The sequence below is a fragment of the Pongo pygmaeus genome, chromosome 13, assembly GCF_028885625.2.
Source record: "Pongo pygmaeus isolate AG05252 chromosome 13, NHGRI_mPonPyg2-v2.0_pri, whole genome shotgun sequence".
Taxonomy (NCBI): Eukaryota; Metazoa; Chordata; class Mammalia; order Primates; family Hominidae; genus Pongo; species Pongo pygmaeus.
Window position 1 is genome coordinate 100,298,905 of NC_072386.2, and position 25,750 is coordinate 100,324,654.

The 25,750-nt window shown below is 43.0% G+C and overlaps 1 protein-coding gene across 8 annotated transcripts in view; it reads left to right on the forward strand.

Moving 5' to 3' along the window:
* The window catches only part of PALM2AKAP2 (PALM2 and AKAP2 fusion), a 388,965-nt gene that overhangs the window by 67,355 nt on the left and 295,860 nt on the right, over positions 1-25,750 (forward strand). For all 8 annotated transcript variants that reach the window (XM_063650274.1, XM_054500351.2, XM_063650271.1 and 5 more), the window contains exon 2: positions 22,466-22,546. In XM_063650274.1, coding sequence (XP_063506344.1) covers positions 22,466-22,546 — 81 coding nt within the window. The remainder of the gene's footprint in view (positions 1-22,465; positions 22,547-25,750) is intronic.

Sequence of the window (25,750 nt, forward strand, 5' to 3'; positions counted from 1 at the left end):
ACTAGCAAAGGAGAAATCCAAGCTCAGGCTGGGAAAGAAGCTCATGGCACCAAGGTTAGGGCTTATGAAAACAGGGACCTGCTTCAAGAGAAAGGGAGGTGGGTGGCAGATTGGTCTCATGGCTGCCACCCACATAATTCTAAAAGGCTCCCAATGGGAGAACAGCCACCCTGGTAAGCGTCCAGCATCATACAAGGAGTCTCTGCCCATTGTGGCTCTTGCTCGAGCCTCCACACTTAGCCCACACCAAGCTGTGTGATTTAGGATTCAGGTGTTAGAACGGAGAAGGCACCAGGCCTACTGCACCATATCACTGAAGCCTCTGCTTTGGGGGAAACAGAGCTGGGTACGAATACCAGTGCCACCCATTCTTCCCTCAATGCTTTGGACATTCAACCCATCTGAACCTTAGTCCCTTCATCTGCAAAGTGAGGACCATGCAGTCTTCCTGGTGGTGTTGTAAGACTCAGATAGAATAACCATACAGTTCCAGGTGCATATGGCACTCAGTGAGAATCCGCTTGCTTTATCCTCCCTCACTCCCTTCCTTCCTCCAGGAATAAAGAGCACACTAGTTGAAGAATATTTCTTTGCCTTCCTTCTGTAGCAGCTCCAATACCAGCCTAACAGCACAATGAGCATCAGATGTGCTTTTTTGATGTTTGAAATTTATAGTCTCTGTTGAATGTTGGCCAGGACAGCACTTCGTCATTTGAACAATTTCCATTTTCCACAAGCTCTCTGTGATTGATGACCTAACCAGGCACATGGCATTCCGTTCCACCAGCAATGTGGCCAGTGGGGAGATGGCTATGTCAGTAACACCTGTTTGTGGTAGACCAACAATGGCGCCCTAAAAGATATATCCACATCAAATCCCTGGGACCTATGTGTGTGACCTTATTTGGAAGAAGGGTTTTTTTTTTTTTTTTTGCAGATGCAATTAGGAATCTTGAGATGCAGAGAACATCCTGTGCTATCCAGCTGGGCCTTAAATGCAATGACTACTGTCTTCATAAGAGACGTATAGGGAGATCTGACAGATAGAAGGGGAGAAGGCAATGTGATCACCACTAGGTAGAGGTTAGAGGGATGCACCCCTAAGTCAGGGAATGCCAACAGCTGCCAGAAGCTTAAAGAGGCAAAGGATGACTTGTCCCCTAGAGCCTCCAAAGGGAGTGTGGCCCTGCTTACGCCTTGGCTTTGGACTTCTGGCCTCCAAAACTGTGAGAGAATAAATATCTGTTGTTTTCGCTGGGTGCGGTGGCTCACGCCTGTAATCCCAACACCTTGGGAGGCCAAGGTGGGCAGATCACAAGGTCAGGAGATCGAGACCATCCTGGCGAACACAGTGAAACCCCGTCTCTACTAAAAATACAAAAAAGTAGCTGGCCGTGGTGGCGGGTGCCTGTAGTCCCAGCTACTCAGGAGGCTGAGGCAGGAGAATGGCGTGAACCTGGGAGGCGGAGCTTGCAGTGAGCCGAGATCGCACCACTGCACTCCAGCCTGGGCGAGAGTGCAAGACTCCATCTGGAAAAAAAAAAAATCTGTTGTTTTAAGCCAACCAGTTCGTGGTTATTTGTGTAGCAGCCCTAGAAATGAAGACAGCCTGCGAGCACCTTGCCCCACCTGGCTGTAGGTGACTTTTGGTGCCACCATTTTTGACTCTTGTGGATAAAGAGCAGACTATATTCTTTTTATAAGTAAGTCCACCTTTTACAGAAAAATTAATAGCCAGGATCATGGTTTTAGAACTCATAGAATACACTCCTCTCGTCCTCTCGTTCTTTCCCCCACCCATTGGCTTATAAACTTGTTCCTATGAAATAAGTCAGCTGAGTTGAGTTTGTAAATGTATCTTGAATAAATGTGTCAGGTGGGGTCACAAACATGCAGACATCTGCCTGTGAGTGTCACTGACCTGCACTCTGAAAGGCCCCTATATTGATGATACTTCTTAATCTCCTATGGCTCTTCTTCAGCCCTGGGAGCAGGGGAGTGCAGATTTTTGTTCAACCCCTTTTACAGATGTGCACACTGAGGTCCCGGTGTGTCCAGTGACTTGCCCAAGGTCATCAGCACTGTCTGGTGGAGCTGGGACTTGAACCCAGTCCTCCTGCTCTCAGCTGTGGGAAATGGAGACAGCAGTTGCCCTGGAAGATATTTCCTGTGCTGCGTGTTTGTGGTTGTCTCAGGATTTGTGAGACTTACTGTTTTCTTGTGTCTCCTGTCCCTGTGACTTATCTTTGTGCCCACTCAAGCCACCACCACTTCCAACACACACCCACACCTGTGGAGAGACTGCAGCCTCCTAGAGCTCATGTCGTGGCAGGGCTGAGGGCAGTAGTCAGTTCTTGGTGCTCTCTAATAGGGCTCTGAATTGCAGCCTGGGCCCTGCCCATTCATTTATGTATTGTCTATAGCTGCTTCTGTGTTACAAGAATTGACAGAGACTGGGTGTGGTCGCTCACACCTGTAATCCTAGCGCTTTGGGAGGCTAAGACAGAAGGATCACTTGAGCCCAGGAGTTTGAGATGAACCTGGGCAACATGATGATACTCCATCTCCACCAAAAAAAAAAAAAAAAAAATTAGTTGGGTGTTGTGATGGAGGCTGAGATGGGATGATTGCCTGAGCCCAGGGGGTCGAGGCTGCAATGAGCTGTGATTGTGCCACTGTCTCACAAAAAAAAAAAAAAAAAAAAAAAAAAAAAAAAAAATGTTGACAGAACAAGTTGATTCAATTATAGACTTGAGTAGTTGTAATGGAGACTATAAAACCTAAAATATTTATAATGTTAACTTTGATAGGACAAGTTTGCCAGCTCCTGCACTAGAGGATAAAGATTAAGAGGACTGACTCCCTATAGAGCAGAGGAGAAGAGAGGAGAGGAGAGGACAAGAAGGGGCAAGGATGGAAGCAAGGAGGGAGAAGGGGCAGAGAGAAAGAAAGAGGGAGGGGGTCACTCAGAGACTTCACAAAGTATGTTATTTCCTAAAAACTGTAATGCCCAGTATCTAGTGATTACCTGTGGCACTGTCAGCCTTCTGCCTGGGAACAGGAATCTTGCAAAGATCAAATGCAGAGCCCAGAGCCCCAGGACTCTGCGTTGGCATTCGTCAGTAAGTTTTGAAGGAGGCGGACATCTCAAAACCAGCCTAAGCATAAGGCACCCAGCTGGTGATTTGAAGATAGGCGTCTTCCCCATTACTAGTTGGCCTCACTTTAAAAAATTTTGTTTCTTGGATAGCATTTTTCTTTCACAAGTTAGTTGGCTTTCACATGTCAAAAAACAAAACCAGGGCCGGGCACGGTGGCTCACACCTGTAATCCCAGCACTTTGGGAGGCCAAGATGGGTGGATCATCTGGGGTCAGGAGTTCGAGACCAGCCTGGCCAACATAGTGAAACTCCGTCTCTACTAAAAACAACAACAACAACAACAACAACAACAACAACAAATTAGCCAGGCATGGTGGTGTGCACCTGTAATCCCAGCTATTCAGGAGGCTGAGGCAGGAGAATCGCTTGAACCTGGGAGGCAAAGGTTGCAGTGAACCAAGATTGTGCCATTGCACTCCAGCCTGGGCAACAAGAGTGAAACTCTGTCTCAAAAAAACAAAAAGCAAAAACAAATAAACGGGAAGAGAGAGAGAGAGAGGAGAGAGAGAGAGAAACACATACCATTTGCCATATTTGTGGTTTCTCATTCTTGGGCTATTTTTTAAACCTTTCATTACATTAGGCCTTTATCAGATATTAGCGTTGGTTCTTCAGTTTTCCCCCTGATGAGGAACTTCCCTGAAATAAATGCTGGTAAGATCATGGAAAGTTCCCAGGAGAAGGATAGAACAGGTGTACCCCAGGGAGGCTGAGCCAGTACAGAGAGACCTATGGGTTTCACGGGCCCTCAGTAGAACAGATTCCCTCTCCTTGTCTCAGGTTGTCATCAGCCACTGAGCAAGACCGAATAAGAAATCTCATGAGGCTTTGGAGATGGATGCAGGATCTGTTGCCTGCGATTCAAAGCTGGTGGAGGACTTGCTTAGGTCATGTTAATTAGTTTTTCTCAGCTCTCACCAGGTGTCATTCATGGAGGTTGCATAAAAGAAACTCATTCTCAGGGATGAGCTTTTTCTTAAATATTACCTTTCTGAATTTTGAAATTTAGTGTAGCATTGAGACATTTAAACACATTTTTGAAGCACAAAACTTATTTATCCTAGTTCAAAGCCAGATTTGGTTTGACCTGTCTTGGTGGCGTTTTCTGTGGTTCTGAGATCCAACCCCCAACTTCGTCCCTTTTGACCTGGTTTATCACCCATGTCCTTGGGTTGAAAATAGTAGTCTAATCCTAAGAGAAGGGGCCTAAAAGGAAGGGAAGAGAAATCAGATGTCAGCTGGCGAGGATGAGAAATACTGCAACAAGGGAGCAGCGTTGACCATTGAGAGCTACATGCTAGGTAGAGTCAAGCTCTACCTGCCCTAAGTCAAAAATTTCAGTGACCTGTGGCTAAAGCCCAGACTTTGAAGAGCAAAGAAAGCAAGGATTTAACTGTAAAAATAGAAAAGTGGCTGACCCAGTGCTGAGGCTTTTAACAAAATTTACCCAATAGTTTATTTCAGACTGAGAAAGAAAGAGCTCAAACAAGCTTAAGCAGCAGCAAATGCTATCAGCCTGGACCATGAGATTGCATGTGCCCTGCAGTGATTTTCCACCTTGACTAACATTAAAACTACCTGGTGGTGGCCGGGCGCGGTGGCTCACACCTGTAATCCCAGCACTTTAGGAGGCCGAGGCGGGCGGATCACGAGGTCAGGAGATCAAGACCATCCTGGCTAACACGGTGAAACTCCATCTCTACTGAAAATACAAAAAATTAGCCGGGCATGGTGGTGGGCGCCTGTAGTCCCAGCTATTTGGGAAGATGAGGCAGGAGAATGGTGTGAACCCAGGAGGCAGAGCTTGCAGTGAGCCGAGATAGCGCCACTGCACTCCAGCCTGGGCAACAGAGCGAGACTCCATCTCAAAAAACAACAACAACAACAACAACAACAAAAAACACTACCTGGTGGTGTTTACAGCCTTGAGTGCCCAGATCAATAAGATCAAAATCTCTGAAGGTGGGGCCTGGGCTTGGTGCTTTTTAATGATCCTCAGGTGATCTTAACGGTCTTCCAGGGTTGAGCACTGTGGGCAGAATTGAGGTCAAGATGTGGAGGGATCCAACTGGCTTGTGCGTGTTAAGAACTGGATGAGACGGGAAGCCAGACATTAGAAATAATGGGGTCAGGGCACCGCTTACATGGTATTAATAGCCAGAGGTCTTGAATCTTCCTCCAGTCTATAGCGAAGAGAGATATACATATGGGGCCCAAAGGGAAGCAAAGTTCCACATTATTCTGAGCCAGTCTTAGTATGGACCCCCACTGCCTGCCTGCCATCCATTCCTCTCCATGGCCAATCTCCTGTTATCTGGGTTTGGGTGAGACTGTCCTCTTTCCTGAACCACTGCCAACCCAAACCTGAGTCTGACTACCGCAGCTACATGAAAGGACAGTGAATTCAAGTGGGAGAAGCACCTGGGTAGCTTGCTGTGCTGTGGCACAGGTGGAAGAGGAAGACCCAGAGAACCACGCTCATGGGTCTGCCCATTTGAAGCAGGGACCAATCCACCTTTGTGTGCAGGAAATACCCCAGTATGAGCAACTCCTCTCAGGAGCCCTAAGGGTTCAAGGAGAAGGTTGGGGAAGGATAGAAACGCAGAGTTCCCCTCTCTTAGATCCCTACAATAAAGCTAAATTTTACAAGGAATTTCTACCAACTACCAACATGCTGAAGTCTGTGTGGGAGACCCTTGCCAGAAAATTCCTGTTCATCCAAACTTGAATCTGGAACATGGTAAAAGACTGGCAGAAAATTGGAGAGCATCTGGTCCATGGGTGGGAGCTCCTAATGAGAGGGAGGAGAATAGGAATGCATCTCACAGCATGGAGAGTGCTTCCCTCTTGGAGATGGGCTTGTTTCTGCCATCTAAGAAGGTTCACGGAAGGAGATAGGGCCTAGTAGCTCCTCACTGCTTGCTCTGAGCAGGGCAGTACTGATGGGCAGACCTGGAAGAGAAAGCTGTCCAGGAGACTAGACAGAGGGGGGGAAGAGCCCAAAGTCCAGTAGGAACTTCCTGGGAACTGTAGAGGTGGCTAGAGTGGGCCACATGCTGCAGGGACATGAGTGCCCAGCCCAATAAGATCAAAATCTCTGAAGGTGAGGCTTGGGCTTGGTGCTTTTTAATGATCCTCAGGTGATCTTAATGGTCTTCCAGGTTTGAGCACTGTGGGCAGAATTGAGGTCAAGATGTGGAGGGATCCAACTGGCTCATGCATGTTAAGAACTGGATGAGACTGGAAGTCAGACATTAGAAATAATGGGGTCAGGGCACCACTTACATGGTATTAATAGCCAGAGGTCTTGAATCTTCCTCCAGACTACTGTGAAGACAGACACACATGTATCTACCTGATGGTAGATACCAAAGGGAAGCAAAGTACCACACTGAAGCAAAGTACCATGGAAGGACTGCTCCCCACTTTTGATGCATGATAAAGACCAACCTGCCTGCATGAAGATGATGGTGCACTTCTCCTGAACTTCACCGTCATGACCACAGTCAAAGCCAGAGCGACAATGGTGATGGAGTATAATCACACCAATAAATGAAGTTCCCCTGCTGTCTTCTGACTCACTTCTAAGTGGCCTGGACCCTGGTGGTTAAGAAAAGTAAACCCCCAAAGCAGTCAGTCATTGTCGGTTTGCTAACTTGAGCATGCTGAAATTAAAGGACTAAGTACTTTAACTGGGTCACCTCTATTAGTGGGTAAAAAGCTGTGTGTTCTTTGTTCACTTCCTTAAAATGCTGCTATACTTGATGGCAAGCAACAGAACTAGCCACGAGAAAGCAACATGGAAACCACTGAAGTCAAGACTTAATCCTACCTGGTTCCCCATCAATAGGTAAAACAAAGTGGTTCTGAGCACAAACTCTGAAGCCAGATGATCAGCTTTTAAAAAAAAATTAAAGAATATTTATTTATTTATATTTTATTTTAGATTCAGGTGGTACATGTGCAGATTTGTTACATGAGTATATTGTGTGATGCTGAGGTTTAGGCATCTAATAATCCTGTCACCCAAGCCATGAACATAGTACCTGATAGGTAGTTTTTCAACCCTTGATCCTATCCCTTCCTCCCTCCTTTTGGAATGCCCAGTGTCTGTTGTTCTCACCTTTGTGTCTGTGTGTACCCAATGTTTAGCTCCCACTTACAAGTCCATGTTGCTGCAAAGAACATGATTTCATTCTTTTTTTATGGCTGTGTAGTATTCCATGGTGTATATGTACCACATTTTCTTTATCCAATACACTGTTGATGGGCACCTGGTTGATTTCATGTCTTTGTTCTTGTGAATAGTGCTGTGAGGAACATACGAGTACATGCCCTTTTGATAGTATGACTTATTTTCCTTTGGGTATATATCAGTAATAGGATTGCAGAGTCCAATGGCAATTCTGTTTTCAGTTCTTTGAGAAATCTCCAAACTACTTTCCACAGGGCCTGAACTAATTTGCACTCCCAAAAACAGTGTATAAATGTTCCCTTTTCTCTGCAACCTCACCAACATCTGTTGTTTTTTGACGTTTTAATAGTAGCTATTCTCACTGGTGTGAGTTGGTGTCTCATTGTGGTTTTGGTTTGCATCTGTCTGATGAATAGTGCTGTAGAGCATTTTTTCATATGTTTGTTGGCTGCTTGTATGTCTTTTGAAAAGTGTCTGTTCATGTCCTTTGCTCACTTTTTAATGGGGTTGTTTTTTACTTGTCAATTTGTTTAAGTTCCTATAGGTTCTGGATATTAGTCTTTTGTCAGATGCATGGTTTGCAAATATTTTCGCCCATTCTGTAGGTTGTCTGTTTACTCTGTTGGTAGTTTCCTTTTGCTGTGCAAAAGCCCTTTAGTTTAATTAGGTCCCAGTTGCCAGACCAACAGCTTTGAATTCTGGTCTTAACACTTCATAACTGGGGGATCTAGGGGCAAGTTACCTAACCTGTCTCAGCCTCAATGTCCTCATCTGTAATGGAGGGATAATAGAAGCTTCCCCCCAGGGTTACAGTGAGGGTTGATGAGGTAGTTCATTTAAAGCACTCAGAACTGTGTGTGGCACTTGTAAACACTCCCACCCCCAGTACCTTTTCACAATTACTATTAGGATGATGCTGTTTAACAGCAATTATCAGCACCCCTCAACTCAAGTTATATTGCTAGTAACAAAACCTTTGGCATTTCAGTGTATAGCTTTCCAATCTTTTCCATAACTGTATTTTTTCTTATAAAAGTGAGATTATAGTGAGCATACTCTTGGCTTTTTAAACTGACTATATTGAGCACATCTTTCTATTTCATGTAATCTTCTACAGCTTCATTTGTAATGACTGCATAATGGTGCAGATATATCATAGATTATTTAACCAAACACCTGTGGTTTAATACTTAAGTCTCTCTTTCTCTTTTTTAAAAGCAATGCTGCAGTAAATATCATTAAGCAAAAGCACTGCTCATTGGCATAATTTCTCCTTTAGAATAAATTCCTAGAAGTGAAATGTCTTGTTCAAATGGCATATAAACTTGAAAGTGTTTGCTATTCTATATGACTGCCAAATTATCCTCTAGAAAGATTCTACCACCACCAGCAGGGGATAAAGAGCCAGTTTCCCCTCACTATACTTGACACTGGGTATTACAGTTTTTAAACTATAATCTGTTGTATTTGTTCTTGACCTAAAGCTGAGCTCTGCTGTTTGGGGCTTGGCTTCTCTGAACTTGGTGCTGATTCTTGCTTTAACTGGAGCTTCCTACTGGAGCATCCTAGGTGGGCTCTTACTGGCTCAAACAACCCTATGAGGCTCTTCTTAGTCTTCTAGGACTAGAGTAGGGCTCAGCCAAGCACATGGTGGTGGCAGGACCCTTGGAGCTGTCCCTATACCAGCAGCAATCTTTTGTCTTGCTTATTTAATTACCTTATCCTAAAGTACGTCTTTACTAGAAATTTGCTGTCCTCAGTGAGAAGAAGTACCTTTCCCTTGTTGCCTGCTGAACCACTGGGGTCACCACTAGCAGATCAGAGCCACTTCCCTGTCCCTGGGGGCATCGTCTTAGACTTTGGTCACCACCAAAGAGGAGACATAAGGAGAAGGGCAGGAAGAGGTAGCATTGAGCAGGAACCCTGGATATGCCATCATCAGCTGAGGATTCTGAATTAGGAAACATATCTATTTAGGTTTAAACTACAAAATATGCAAGGGTTCCTATTCCTAGCCTCTCAGAAACATCCCTCTGGCCACAGGCAACTGTCACTGGTGATGGTTATTCTCTCAGAAGATGCTGAGGATCAGGGTGTCTAAGGAGTGGCTTTGCTTTAATCTGAGCTTGGTATATTACATTTTGCATGTTAGCCTACCTAATAGGGTGGGTTCACTTAGAAATACTAGAAAACACAGAAGGATATAAAGAGCAAAGATGAAAGCATTTCAAATCCTACCATCTAGATACAACCTATGTTGATATTTAGCATCTATCCAGAGGTAGAGCTGTAGCATGATCATTTATATGCATGTACATACACATGCATTTACTTTTTATAAAAATGATACAATACTGAACATGCTATTCTGTAGTCAGTTTTTAAAAGAATGTTTTTTTTTTTGTTTTTGTTTTTGTATTTTTAGATGGAGTCTTGCTCTGTTGTCAGGCTGGAGGGCAATGGCACAATCTCGGCTCACTGCAACCTCTGCCTCCTAGGTTCAAGTGATTCCCCTACCTCAGCCTCCTGAGTAGCTGGGACTACAGGTGTGTGCCACCACACCTGGCTAATTTTTTGCATTTTAGTAGGGATGGGGTTTCACAATGTTGGCCAGGATGGTCTTGATCTCCTGACCTTGTGATCTGCCCGCCTTGGCCTCCCAAAGTACTGGGATTACAGGCGTGAGCCACCATGCCCAATGCCCCCCGCCTTTTTTTGGGGTGGGGGAAACAGGGTCTTACTGTGTCCCTAGGCTGGAGTGCAGTGGCAAAATCTCAGCTCACTGCAACCTCCACTTCCCAGGCTTAAGCAATCCTCCCATTTCAGCCTGCTGAGTAGTTGGGATTACAGGCATGTGCTACCATGACTGGCTAATTTTTGCATTTTTTGTAGAGATGGGGTTTCACCATGTTGCCCAGTCTGGTCTTGAACTCCTGAGCTCAAGCAATCCGCCCGCCTTGGCCTCCCAAAGTACTGGGATTACAGGCATGAGCCACTGCTCCCAGCCTTAAAAGAATTTATCTTTAATGGCTGTGTTTTATTTATACATTTTCAGTCATTCATTCATCAATAAATAGTGATTCAGGCCCAGTATGTGTTAGGCTTGATTCTAGGCAAGAGAGAGAAACCATGAATGAGAGACATGATCTCTGCCCTTGGGGAGGGTGTAATGAAGTTCGTCAGTTTTGTGCTTTGTGGTTTCTTTCTATGCGTTATGTTTTTAAAGTCCTCTTCCATCCTAAAGTCAGACAGTCACTATATTTTCTCATATTTTCACTTTTTACATTGCCTGAGTCCATCTAGAAATTGTTTTGGTGGATGAAAAATTTTGTACTTTTAAACCATTGGAGGACAGCAATGACCACAAAAGGATTAAATCCTCTTTCCTTATAGACAAGTGGCCACAACTTGGCTATGTGATAATTCTAACATTAGCAGTGCAAAGAAGGGAAGTACAGTGTTGATTCTTCATGGGAGACTGATGGAGTTATAATAGACTTCTGTTCTTAAGGTAGCAAATTATCATTTTTTTAACCTGAAAAGATAGAGTAATAGTCTATGATAATGACAAATTACCCCAATATGTTTTTAAAACATTGCAATTATTAACAAAGTGGTAGATACTTTCTTTCATTTAAAACCCCCTTGGGCCCTAAAGATATAGCTAGCAAGAGGAAAAACTGTCAAAACTCTTATTAGTTGGTTGAGTTTATTTTCTGCTCACAATTGTATCATTTAAAACCCTGAGAAACTGTTTTTTGGAGAGCAGTTTGTCCCTATTAGAGTTTTATGTGTTCAAATCCTTGACTTAGCAGTTCTGCTGGTAGAAATCCACCCTATATGTGGAATCACAGAAGTACGTCTAAGAGGAACATAGAGGAAGATTCATTGCAGTCCTGTCTATAATTGCAAACAAAGCACTGAGAACCACCTAAATTATCTATTAGCAGCAGACTGGTAAAGTAAGTTAAGCTACATCTGTGAATCGCCATGCCGTAGTTGTAAAGAATGTGGTGGGATTCCATGTGCTGAATGAAATAGTAAAATCTCTAAGATACATCACGAAGTGGAGAAAGAAAGCTGAAGGGCAGGTCTTTTGTATTAAGAATAAAAGACCCCAACTTATAACATGTTGGTGTATCCATTTTTTCCTGTAGGATACATAAAGGACTAATAGGAATTGTTGCCTGAAGGAACAAAGCTGGTAGGGATGAGGTGAAGAGAGAGTCAAATGTTCATTTTATTCCTGTGTGGATGGTGTGAATTTTTCTACCCTGCACGTTTATTACTTTTATTTATATTTTGTAATGCTTACTCCATTTATCTAGGCAGGGAGGTTATAGACAATTGGTGTTTCCTTCTTTATACTTTTCTATATTAAAAAATGAACATAGATCAGAAATGTTCACCAGATACTGGCATCTAAGAAACAAACAAAAACATGATTTGTCAAAGTCAGAAAAGGAGTGTATGTCTCTGTTTGGAATTATGCTAATTTCTTGGAGTTTGCGTTCCTTTGTTGTCATCAGAATGCTGCACATTGTGTTCTCTCTCTATTTTTGTGCACACTATTTTGTTTTGCATTTCCAACCACGACAGCTATGTTCAGTCGTGCCCCATCCCCTCCCCTGTTCTGTGGCCTGCGGTACTGAGAACCGCGAGCAGCCAATGGGACTGCTGCTTACTGTAAGGTCCATGCAGTGTCTACCCCCGCTTCCTGCCCTGATACTGCCTCCAGGCCCAGCACGTCTTCCTAAGACAGGCCTATCAACCCAGTGGATCCTTCTGCCCCTTCCTCCTCCTGTCCTCCAACTTCAGGGAGCCATATTCTGATATCCAGAGATCCTGGATTTAGAGCATCTCCTCCATTCTTGGTAAATTGAGAACCTTCCCAACCGCTGCCTCGTCTGCAGTAGTTCCTTTCAGATGAAAAGTTCAAATGGGAGAGAAATATTTTGCATTTGCTCTTTTCATTAGACTATTCGATCCCCATGGAAAAGTCTTCTACAGGGATTGAAAGAAACGAATATATTGGTTCACCAGACATTGCTGAAGGTTCCAACACAGCCTTGACCTATTTTTGTTTGAAACTGAGAAATGCTCACAAATGTAAGAGGCCTCCTTTTTTTGGAGATTGGAGGGATTTGACATCAAGATGTTTTGCATTTTCAACAGCTCATTTGCTCTGGATGGCTTTTGGCAGATAAATGTGGAGGAGGCGGTGTAATAGGTTTCATGTGTCCTAAGTGGAATTCACTCAGAGCCAAAAGCTAGTAGCTCTGAACATGTCTCTTTTCATGGTAAAGTACTCTGGAGTGAGACTGTTTTAAGTTTCAACCCCTGTTTGGCCACTTCTTAGCTCAAGGGCACTTCCCTTACAGTAGCTAAGTTTTGGTTGTTTCATCCATAAAACGGAAGATATTAAAGTATCTACCTCAAAGTGTGATGAGGATTAAGTGAAAAACTGCAGGGCAGTTCTTACTATAATGCCTGACATAGCAAGGCATCAATAAACTCAGTTGCCATTATTATTCTTACCATTATGGTTTATGCCACTACCATCATTGGGATTATTAGGTTCAACCACTACACAACTGAATTGTTGTTGCATGAGTAAATTGCAGTTGTTTGGACAAAATCCTAAGCCAAAAACTTGGTGCTAGGTAGAAAGGAAGCACCTTCATTTATTAAGTCCCTGCACTCTACCAGGTGATGTGCTTAGTTCCATCTTTGCTGTATCTCATTTCAATCCTGCAGTAGCATTTTGCAGGTAGTTCTATTTCAGTACTTCAGACAGAGTTCCAATTGTTTGATGCTTACTAGCCACATGACCCTGTCTCTTTATCTTCCTGTGCCTCAGTTTTCTCCTCTGTAAAATGGGGATAATGATAGTACCTAACTCATTAGGTTGTTGTGAAGATTAAACATGTTAAATCACACAGAACAGTGCCTGGCACACAGTGACCACTATGTAAATGTTTGCTAGAATTACTTTATAACTCAGGAAGGGCATATGTGACAGTCTGGAACGTGTGAAGTCGTTGTTCTCCTTAGCACTGTGGAATGTTAGTGATGCTGGAGGAACCTTAGAGCTAAGCTGGCCCAACCTACTCATTTCACAGGCTGGGGATCCAAGGCCCAGAAACAATAAGGGACTTGTCTAAGTCACTCAGGGAGTTAGTGGCAGAGCCCCTACCTGATACGAGATCTCCTGACTCTGCTCACAAGACTTCATGGTGGGAATAAGGCAACACACGGAGAGGGATGAGATGGAGATCACATTCTTTGGGAGAGTTTGATTCTGTTATTCCTGGCATTTGGGACTTTTTCAGAGTCCTCTACCATTCTGCCTACCTGTACAGAAAGTGCTGGATTTTTCCACCACAAGGGGCTTATCAATGTGGTGTCATAAAGCAGGTCTGACTTTCTCATCAGAGCCCATATCAGACCACTTCCCTTCTTGGTCTTTAGAGGAAACCAAAGGGAAGCACTCCTAGCAAAGAATTTGATGTTATGACCATCTAAGCAAAAGTGTAGCTCTGTGGTTAAATAATTACTTAAAGGGTCACACCGTGGGCAGACCTTAAAAAATAGACTTAAGATATAACCCATATGGGCTATAAAGTATCTATAAAGGACCCTAAATGGAAACTCTGCTGTGTTGTGCATTTGACTTGGCACTAATAGGCCAGATATATTAACTGTTGGGTGAAATTAATGATAATATTGCATCTAAAGTCTATGGGATGTTTCTTAAGGTTTTGGGTGTTAAATTACCCCTTCTAAAAGCAAGTGTTGAGGCTCGAACTAATCAATGTCTTCTTTTTCTTTTAAAAGTTATCTTGACCATATTGTTTCTATTACAAATGAAACATGAAGGTAGAAAGTAGAATGATAAGTTACAAGAAGTGGAGAAGGGAGTGTGTGTAATGGAGGAAGAGAGAGGTTGGTTAATGGGTACAAATATACAGTTAGGTAGAAGGAATAAGATCTAAGGTTGGATAACACAGTAAGGTGACTTTAGTTAACAACAATATATTTTAGATTTTAAAATAGCTAGAAGAGAAGACTAAAAATGTTCCCAACACAAAGAAATGATAAATACACAAGATGGTGGATGTCCTAAACACCCTGGTTATTATACATCCTATGCATGTAACAAAATATTACATGTACCCAACAAATGTGTACAAATATCATATGTCAATAAAACATTTAAAAGCAAATAACTACAGAAAACAATACAAAGCTGGCAGTTCCCTCTTTTACAGATAGATGGCAAGCTCAAGTCCAAATAATCAGTTGAAGAAAAGAGAAGTTATATAAATGGAAATGCTGGTCCAAACTGAGGGATGAGGAATAAATAGAGTTGTGGAATTATCCACTTCACATGGTGATGTTGAAGGTTAAATGGGTACACGGCTAGGCAGAACAACGTAGAAAACCTACCTTACTTGTTCTTCTGACCAAGCCTTTTAAGGCTGTCATTTAAACTGGCTCTGAGTTCTGTTCCCTAGTTTTGTAGGATCAGAAAATCACATGCCAACTTAGCTTTCAGCTACTTATCTACAAACCCAAGTGTCTATGTATTTTTCAGTGGATGGACACTGCAGGGGTCTTAGCAAGTACCATCTCTCCATTTAGCTAACTACATAGGAAGCCTGAATAGAAATCAGGATTATGGTTGGTGATCTTGAAGATAGAGCCAGGAGAGTGAGTTTTAATATCTGATGGTGTTGAGATGAGATAACTGATCTCGAACAGGGATGTGTCTGCTGAGCAAACTCAGCATTACTTGTTAACTGGACAGGCGATTGGACATAGCTGAGTGAGCACCTCTTCAATTTTTTTTATGCTTGATTACTCAGGTTTTCAGTTTTTAGACAGACTATTTTTCTTTTTTTTTTCCCCTCAGATGTATAAATAGCATTGAATCTGCAGTAGTGTTAAAAAGGTAATTATAACCCAACCATGCCTGAGATGACATTGTGATTTCTTAATAGAAAAAGCTTGTTGGGTCCCCACTTGCAAGTTGATTTTTCATAATTTAATTCTCGAAATGTCACCTTATTTCTTGGTGTAACCCAGATAAAACCTAGGTACCCTGGCAATCCAGTTTCAGCATGAAGTTATATTCAAAGAAACACAGGCTAGTTGGCCGAAGTAATTTCAGTATCCTTACTGGAATCTTCTGGAGAACATCAGAGGGGATTCATGTTATAAGCCACAGTAAAATATCTCAAGGTTCTCTTTTCCTGATTTCCTGGCCTTAATTTCTCAGCCTTTTCGTTTTAAACTCTTGAACTTTAAACTGTCTCTGACCCCTTTCAGTGCTTTACTTCTTCATCTCTTCTTTCCTTTTCTCGATCATTTTTCCCCCTAAATAGCATCCCCCACCTATTCCCTTTCCAAGTGCAACTATATAAAACAGTCTGTTTCTCGCAGTTTTTCAGTACTTTACCTCTTTCTATTATTCTTCATTGCAAAAGCCTAGGAACCCGCTGGCAAAAAGTCACTTAAAAGGTTTGGGGCAAGGGCACAAGATTCCCTTTAGCTCACATGGAAGGAAGTCAAAGCTGAATTATCTTCATCTAGCAATAGAAAGAATAAAGATTGCAACGTTTACAATTTAATATATTCTCTTTACCCTCCTCTTGTCTAAATGCTGTGATCTCATGATGGCAACAGGGCCTTGAGTAGGTCTTCTGGTCGCTTCCCACTGCTACGCCCTGGGGCGCGAGGTATCAGCGCAAGCTAGAATGGGCGTTCAGTAGAGGAAAGGAAACACCCTATTTCTGCTTCTGACTACCTTCCCTGCTTAGCTTCTTTCCCTGTCTCCCTGTTTCTCACACACTCAGTTGGGACACCCACCTTGTCCACAGCCACAGCCTGGCATCCCCTAGTGCTCCAGTTGCAGCACAGTAAGCAGGAGAGAAGAGGGAGTCTCAAGGAGCAAAAAGGTGGAAATAGGCTTTCCTAACAACAGGTACTTACCATATCTGTCTTCTTATCATATTTATTGAACAGAATGTGCTTCATTCTCTACGGGTGCTCTTTAACAATAGTTTACGTGTTCATCATGTTATAATCCTTCCAGAAAATACTTGCCAGGAAAATATATAATTTATAGAAAGCAAATGAAAGTGGCTTGTTAGCCTTCCCAGATAGTGGAGGAATCTGGAAGTCTTTCTAATGGATTGAGATCACGTCATTCCAGATGTCTCTTGAGGCACACTGCCCCGAATGGTTGCTACTGTCAGCTCATTATGCTTTTCCCTGGAATTTCCACTTCCCCCAGCCTTTCTCCCCAGAATAAGCTTTCCATGATTCTTTCCCAGAATTAGCCTTTTCAACTCTTTCCTCATATGCATAGCAACAATAATTTATTTCATGTGGGTTAATGTCTTTAGCATTAGGACACTTCTGGTTTTATGGACTGATGGCCAATGTGTTTTTAATAATGTATTTTGCTTCTATTGAAGTCATGAGTACAAATTCGTAATTCATTTGAATGAGGGATATGGACAAACAGGAACACAAATAGAAGAGAGAAAAAAGAGGATAGTACACTCAGAGATACTCAGTAATCATAAATTACATGTATTCATCATGCAATATTCTAGGCTTTAGAGATGTGTCAGCCAAGATCCTTGTCCTCAAGGAGCCCATAGTTTGTTAGAGAAAGAAGATGTGTAAATAGTTAAGTATATAAAGTGCTACAGTGCTTGAGGTCTAATGTAGAAAAATCCACAGCCTGTGGGGAGGGAAGAGAAAGGAGGGAGTGATGCAATCTATTTGGAGGGAACAGAAAACTCTTCTGTATTTGTCAGTACTCTTTGAGTTGTAAGTGGTAGAAACATCACTCAAACTAGCTTAAGAAAATGGGAGATTTATTAGTGTATATAATTTAGGAAGCCTGGGGATGGTTCTGGCTTCATGCATGACTAGATCTGGGACTCAAACAATGTAGTGGGACCCTTTTTTCTCTTTCAACTCTGCCTCCTTCTGCATGTTGACTTTATTTTCTTCAATGTAGATGCATTTCTTTTTGTGACTTGGAAAAATTGCTACTCAGAAGTACATCATCTCAGCTTAATCCTAGTGGTATGTTTTTTCACTTCTCTCTCGGTATCCATGTGTCTGTCCCTAGAAATATCTCTAACTGGTGTTTCTCAGTTCACTTAGCTATCCCTTGGATCAATAGCTATTGCAAAGAAACAAGGTAGCATGATTGGCCTAACCTGGCTCACAAACAAGTCCTAGTGTCAGGAATGAGCAAACCATGACTGGCATTTCTGCCAGAGCCATTTACAATGAGGGTAGATGTGTTTCCCCAAAGGAAAGAATACTAGGCAGATCAAAATTGACAGATGTTCATTAAAGCTTCATGGATATTTAAACTGTGCCATCATAGATTAATTGTTTTTTGTCAAATGAAGCAGCAATGGACATCGATTATTGTTACGGGAAGCAATAAGAGCAAAACTAAGAGGACATGAACCAGCCTAGAAGATCAGGAGACTGTAAGTAGTCTTTGAGGTTGGATCATGGTTGGGGGCCATGGCTTGAGATGAAGCTGTGAAATAGGAGCCTCCCTGTCTATGCTAGGGAACCTGCTCTTTGCACTGTAGACAATGGGGAGACATTCTTGGTTTTAGGCAAGGGTCGGAGGTGGTCAGATTTCCATTTTAGAATATCACTCTGGCAGCAGTGTGGAGATTGAGTTGGAGAAGCCAAGAATGGATGCAGGGAGACCAATAAGAAAACCACTACAGTAATCCAGCTGGAGATAAGTTCTGTGGTGTGCTAAAGATGCTAATATGGAATAGTCTGCATGTCCAGGTAGGAGATAAAGGAAGGAGTGTTAAGGCAATACTCAAGGTTATAGTGGGGAAGCAAAAGATGTGGAAAAAGATGTGGAAACTGGCCAGCAGAATCAACATGACTTGGTCTTTCAAGAAAGTAAGTGTCTAGGATGACTTAGATTTCTGACTTGAGTAGTGTCATTTGCTGAGATGAAACATAGAAGAAGGAACAGGTGTGAAGGTAGAGGGTGGGGAATTTCTTGAGATGGTGATTGCATGTGTTTGAGTTTGGGGGAGTGACTATGAATAGTTGGCAGTTCACTATAGGGATCTGCAGCTCAAAGGAGAGGTAGAGTTGTAGAGTTGGTGAGAATGAAGGGCCCAAGAGTTACTGGTTTTGTCCTGGTTAAGGGAAAGAGAAATCTGGAAACCAGTGGGCTAGCCAGGTGAGGAGCACAGCTCAGACCTCAGCCATCAAACAAGTGTCAGAAACTGCAAGTGAGTTCCTTAATGGTGTCCTATGCGAACTTGTTGTCGTTTGACTCATATCTAATTCTGAGCATAGGCTGGTTGCCTCTTGTCCACCTAGAAGTGACTTTAAGACCATCACTATGGGCCGGGTTCGGTGGCTCACACTTATAATTCCAGCACTTTGGGAGACTGAGGTGGGCGGATCACCTGAGGTCAGGAATTCGAGATCAGCCTGGCCAACATGGCAAAACCCCATCTCTACTAAAAATACAAATACTAGCCAAGCGTGGTGGCACACACCTGTAATCCCAGCTACTCGGGAGGCTGACACAGGAAAATCGCTTGAACTCAGGAAGCAGAGGTTGCAGTGAGCTGAGACTGTGACAACAGAATGAGACTCTGTCTCAAGAAAAAAAAAAAATCACGTGAAAGGGAGCTCAGCTAGTCAAAGAATCCTGCAATAGCTATGGATGCACAGTGGGTCCTTGTCATGGGGCCAGGCCCAGGGTCATCAGTCAGAATGCAGTTGTAAACATGCTAATGCCGCTGCCTGGTTGTATGTGCTAACAACTGCTTAGTTCCAAATTCTAACCCAATAAGGAGTTTCCTCAGGGGAAATGTATGACTACAGCACAAATGGGCTCAGCCTTACTGCTTTCCCACTGTTACCCCTTCCTGCACCAGCGCTCTTCTGGTCTGTGTGACTAAAAGCCAAAACACTGCTTTGCCTAACCCCCCAGATCCTATTAGTCTTGAGTCTCATCAATTCTGTTTCTTGCATTTGTCCTTTTCTTTCCATTCTGATTGGTACAACTCTAAGCTAGGAGGCTTGTTAGTTCATCCATCCTCACTGAACAACCAGGTGAATGGAACATCCTCCTAAGGCACTTAAATGATATTTGAATCCACAGGTCAGCAAACTAGGACCTGTGGGCCAAATCTGGCCCACTACCTGTGTTTGCAAATAAAGTTTTATTAGAACACAGCCACACTCATTCATTTAAATATTGTCCAGGACTGCTTTTGAACTACAATGGTAGCATTCAGTAGTTGCGACAGAGACTATATGTCCCACAAAATCCAAAATATTTACTTTTGTTTTATAGGAAAAGTGTATCAGCCCCTATTAATCCATGTTATATATGAATGCCAGATTAATGTTCCTAACATGTCATTTCACCGTATCATTCTATAGCTTAGAACCCTGCAATGACATTGCATTGTCCATGCTATAAAATCTAAACTTCATGGCCCTCCATGGTATAGTCCTAGCCAATCTTTTGGGTCATTGATCTCTGTTCCTAAAGGCAAGCCCTACAACCAGTTAGATTTTCCTCCTCATTGTCCCTGGAATATGCAGTGCATTTCTACCCTTGTTCACCTAGTTCCTTTTGCCTGGAATGTGTTGCCCATTTGTATCTACCTAAATCCTACTCATTCCTTTTTTTTTTTTTTTTTTTTGAGACAGAGTCTCACTCTGTCGCCCAGGCTGGAGTGCAGTGGTGTGATCTTGGCTCACGGCAACCTCCACCCCCTGGGTTCAAGTGATTCTCCTGCCTTAGCCTCCCAAGTATCTGGGATTACAGGCATGCACCACCACACCTGGCCAATTTTTATATTTTTAGTATAGATGGGGTTTTGCCATGTTGGCTAGGCTAGTCTCAAACTCGTGACCTCAGGCGATCCACCCGCCTCAGCCTCCCAAAGTGCTGGGATTACAGGTGTGAGCCACTGTGTGCCCGGCCCTAAATCCTACCCATTCTTAAAGGACTAACTTGAACTCTACATCCTTCATGACCATGTCAGTTACAGTGATCACCAGTGAGCCTGCTGCTTGAGCATGTAAAGGTCCACTGCCCGTACCGCCTGGTAAGGTTTCTTCTGCTCAGAGAATGGTTTACCAATATGATGACGGGCAACTCTGGAGTGAGGACTTTCTGATGGAACAAAGTCACAGCTGTGGGAAAGCCTGGGAATGGTTTGGAAATGACAAGACATGTAATGAGAACACATGACACTCAATTAATATTTGTGGAAATCTTGAGTCATCAGCCTCTCATATCTATGACATACATCTTGGTTCTGTATTTAAATGTAGGACAACACATATCTTGATAGCCAGTGGGAATGACTGACAAAGTCCGGTAAGTCTACTCTTGAGAGATTCTAGAATGTAGAGATAGCAGCTGGACCGGGAAGCCCTAGCTTTATCATGTGCCATCTCTCAGATGCTGGATGTGGGCTGTTCCCACTGTGCCTCACTTTTCCCATCTACTGTCATATATTATATGGTCTTGCACACACTCTGGGATTAAGTAACATCAATTATGCACCATTGATTGGAGTTCTTTGGTAAATGGTACTACATTCCTAAAATATTCATGCGTCTTACTTTGTCAGGGAGATTATATCCCTGACTTAGATATCATATTCTAGTGGCTTAAGATTATGAGCTAATATTTTGTAAGGTCTGGGCATTGCACAGAAAACCTTGGTTGTAATACACATTATTATTACATTGATTTGAATAGCAATGGTACAATCATAGCCCTGGAAACATAGCAACTACATAAAATAAAAGCTTCCATTAACACCGAGCACAGCAGCCAGGCTTCCGCATTGTTGTTGTCCCTAGGATTTGGCTGTTGTATTGTCAAATGCCATTATGTCTTGTCTAATAAGTTTCTCCCTGCATATGTGAGTAAACGAAAATGCTCCAGTATAGTAAATGTCTCAGCAAACCACTCCTGTGTGTTTTGGAAACAGAACACTAACAAGGAAACTTCATGAGAGCAGACCCTTCTGTTCTCATGAATCACATTCATATGATGTTTATTGTCCACATTGGAGAAGTATAGAGAAGAAAAATATGAAGGGTACACTCTAATGGAAAGGTTATAGTGGAAATGCAAGGAAAATATATCCCTTTACAACCAGCTTCTAGGCATTACCTAGAAGTAAACTTATGACAATAAGACTAACAGCAAATAACATTGAGCACTTACTCTGTGCCAGGTATTGTTCTAGGCCTTTGACGTTACATCATCTCATTTAATCCACTCCACAACCAAGTGGTTTGGGTGCAGTTATTATCTCCACTTTATGTACGAGAAGACCAAGCCCCAGGGAGGTAGAAGAACTTGTCAGAAGTCAGACAGGTAGTGAGTGGTAGGGCTGGGAGTTGGACCTGGACAGACAGATTCCAGATTTCATATTTATCATAACCTCAGCTGCCCCACCCACATGAAATGCTACCCCAAGGCTAGTGGCAGCAAAGATAACCCATTTCATTTGCATTGTTTGGTATGTCCAACTGGGTGATTTGTCCTACAAAATTTGAAACAACGTCTGCTTATTTATGTCTATGATTTTGATCAAATAAATCTCACCCAGAATTTCCCACTGTTTTATTCTATGGTGTTTGCAGTTTGTAAGAACCTCTGTCTTTTGGATTGAGACATTTTTATTCTTTGCGTCCAAATTAACACTGCACAGAACATGGTTCTCTGTGTGTGTGTGTGTGTGTGTGTGTGTGTGTGTGTGTCTCTGTGTGTGTGTGTGTAGAAACCGTCTTTTCTTTTGGATTAAATTCTTGCAGCCTGGCTGAGTGAGGAGAATTTCTCCCACTCTTTGAGCCTACAGCAGACATGTTAGGAGAATGCTGCTGCTTGCAACACACCCAGAGACGGTGGGGCAGGTGACACTGCGTGTGTGCCCGGTGTCTCTGGAAGTGTCTGTACAGATGTGTGCTGCTGCTGCTGCTGCTTTCTGCCTTAAAATTTCTGGAGCCAACACCCACCCACTCTTACAGCCTCTCTGTCTTTATTTTCAAGGAAAAAAGAAAGAGGCAGACTGAAATAGAAGGCAAGCGACAACAGCTTGACGAGCAGATACTTCTGCTGCAGCATTCCAAGGTAAGCGGCTGATCCCAGGAACCTATTCCATTATTAGACATGCAGATCACACTCCGGAGAGCTGGGCAGTGCCTGCCCTGCCGTGAAGGCACTGCCGCCAACCAAACCAGCCTTTTTCATTCAATCAGGAAACCATCTCTTGGCTTTTCTTGTGAATTTCTCAAATTCAGGGCATTATTACAGCATTCCAATTTCTGCAAGCATAAGATTACAGTGTGCATGTGGACAGGGTGGAGGGTTTGTGCATGTGAAGTGTGGTGGCTATATATAGAAATTGGATGAGAATACTTCACAGGATGGGTGAGGCAGCATTTCAGGATTGTTTCTCCCATGCATAGGTGCTGGGTGTGTTTGCTCAGAGACCCCAAAAGATATATTTCACAGAATGTTCTTTTTATTCACTTAAAAATGTTAGTATTTCCTTTCTTGATATGGAGAAAAGGGAGATTAAACAATGTGATGTGATAAAAGAACAACACTGTGTATTTCAGATTATTCATTTATTTTATTTGTACTTTAACAATTTTGAAAGTGTTCTGTGAGAACAAGCAGTTGGTCAAAGATGGCTTTGAAATGATTTGACTCAGACGGGTCTCCATGGTACCATCTAAAAAGAGAGAGAGGGAAAGAGAGACAGCATACAAGAGCTGTTTATTTTTTCTTTAAAACATGATGCACTTAAGCATCGTAATTGATTACAGCTCAGGAGAAAGCTCTGTCACTGTCAAAAGGAACCCACTGGTTGCAGAATGTTGCTTTTCACATGTTAGAGAATAATGTGACCACATTCCAATGGCCAGCCGGGAGTTGCTGCTTGCCTTTGACTGCTCCTGGGCTTTTTGGCAGGAAAACCTTCTCCTGCTTACCTCATGTTGCTGTGGCATTGCCTGCACAGAGCTGCATTGCTCAGAGGGCTGGGTGGGAAGGTGGTGCTGACTTTTGGGGTGATGCTCGGTATGAATTATCTGGATTTTTTTCAACAAGATAAACCTTTATGGCTACTTTTCCTATCCATTTCTAGAAAACAGGATTGTGCTAAATGAATACCCAAAATGAGAACCATCAGCAAGCGAGTTACTGATTGAAAATAGCATGACCTATATCTGCTTAGCATGTTTATCAGTTTTTGCCATTTACCTTAACCAGAGAAATGTGCTTAAAAGGAAGAAAAGCAGCATGATACTGAGGATATTGCCTGTTTCTCTCTGTTCATCATATAAATTCATTGACAGATCTTTCTTTGTAGGAGCTTGCTCTGTATCCCCGGTGCTGTTGCTCTTTCCCCACAACATTCCTGAGGGAGGATGGAGGGCTAAAATTAGTATCCTCTTCTCACAGAGAGGGGGCCTTAAAAACACCTAATAGAACTGAATGAATTGTTCAAGGTCAATCTGGACAGAGCTAGGTCTCTGGCTCAGAGAACAGTCCATTCAGTATGGTGCTTGTGAGAGACCAACATGTACTAAAACCTCAGTGAATTTCTGGTTAAAGGTGAAATTTTAAATAAGAGGACCGAATGAAAAAAGAGAGGCTGCTTTGGGCTAGACAGCCTCACTTTAAGCTCAATGTAGTTCTTTGCTTTTGTATTCCCTGAATCCAGTCAGGGAATAAACATATGTCAAAACATCAGGGATTTTTTTTTTTTGGTCTCCCTTCTCATGATCCTGGATGCCAAATAAGATACCAAGGGCTCATTTATTGCTGATGTGCAGTGCAGTATTAGTATATTCTGTTCATATTACATCTATTCATTTTTTGTTTGTTTGAGACGGAGTCTCGCTCTGTCGCTCAGGCTGGAGTGCAGTGGCATGATTTCGGCTCACTGCGAGCTCCGCCTCCCAGGTTCACGCCATTCTCCTGCCTCAGCCTCCTGAGTAGCTGGGACTACAGATGCCTGCCACCATGCCCAGCTAATTTTTTTTTTTGGTATTTTTAGTAGAGATGGGGTTTCACCATGTTAGCCAGGATGGTCTCGATCTCCTGACGTCATGATCTGCCTGCCTTGGCCTCCCAAAGTGCTGGGATTGCATATTCATTTTTCATCTATGCATCCATTCATCCATCTTTCCATCCATCCATCCATCCATCCATCCATTCATCCATCCATCCAATCAACAGAAACAACAGTAGAAATGAACTTGGTCTTGTATGGGGAAGCAGTGAGGTTTTTCTCAAGGACTTGGAAACAAGGGAATCAGCTAGTTCTTTATGGCTATCTTGGTAAAATTATCGCACAGTTGATGAGATTGGCTATCTGAGGGAACACCCAACACTCGCACCATGGCAACCTTGCTATTGCAGGGCAGGAGGTGGGTGAGGTGGGGAGGACTGGAGGTGATGGTAACTTACTAAGTGGAGGCGAGTGCATTGTATGTCTCTCTCTGGGAAAGGCTTGTGTGGACAGAATGAGGGTGAGTTATTTGCCTTGAATACTGAAAAAGGAAAGCTCAGAGGTTCCAAAGGTGGCAGTGGTTGTCTAGTGCTACCTGCAGAGAGACCCCCAGCTTTGGGAGGTCCTGAATTTCTGTATGCTGGTGAGGTGGGGTCAGTGGTAAGGTGAGGAGGGTCCTCAGGCCACAGTGAGGCCCAAGTGAAACTTCCCTCAGGACCTTGCCTCTCTTTGTTCTGAATTCATCCTCCCTATAATTATTCAGTTATTTTGATATGAGGAAAGGGTTGCCTGATTGAAGGATATGATCACTTTCGGCACTAGGAAGGAATATGTTTCACTTTAAATCAATAAACTGGTGACTGAACTTGAATAGCATGAGACTTTTTCCCTGTAATCATCTAGTTTGCAGCCTAGTGGCCTCGCCCCTAGATGGAAGTACATTTGTGGAGGTTATATTTTCTTCTCTGTGAGCCTCTCCAAGGAGTCAGCCAGTTTTCTTCTGGTAGCCTGTTAGCCACCGTCAGTAACAGTCACCATTTTTTTGAGTGCCTAACATGTGCCTGTTACTTTAAACACGTACCCTCAATAATGACCACAAGACAGTTATTACTCTCTTTGTCTTACAGGTATGGGAACAAACTCATGAGGTCAAGTGATTTGCCCAAGACCATAGAGACTCTAAGTGAGGGAGCCTGAGAGAAACTCCTGGGCTATCTGCTTTCAAAGACCGAGCTCTTTCCAGGCCACTGTTCTCTTTGAAAGAAATGTTTCCTTTGGAATAATTCATCTAGTGAGATGCCAGTTACCATCAT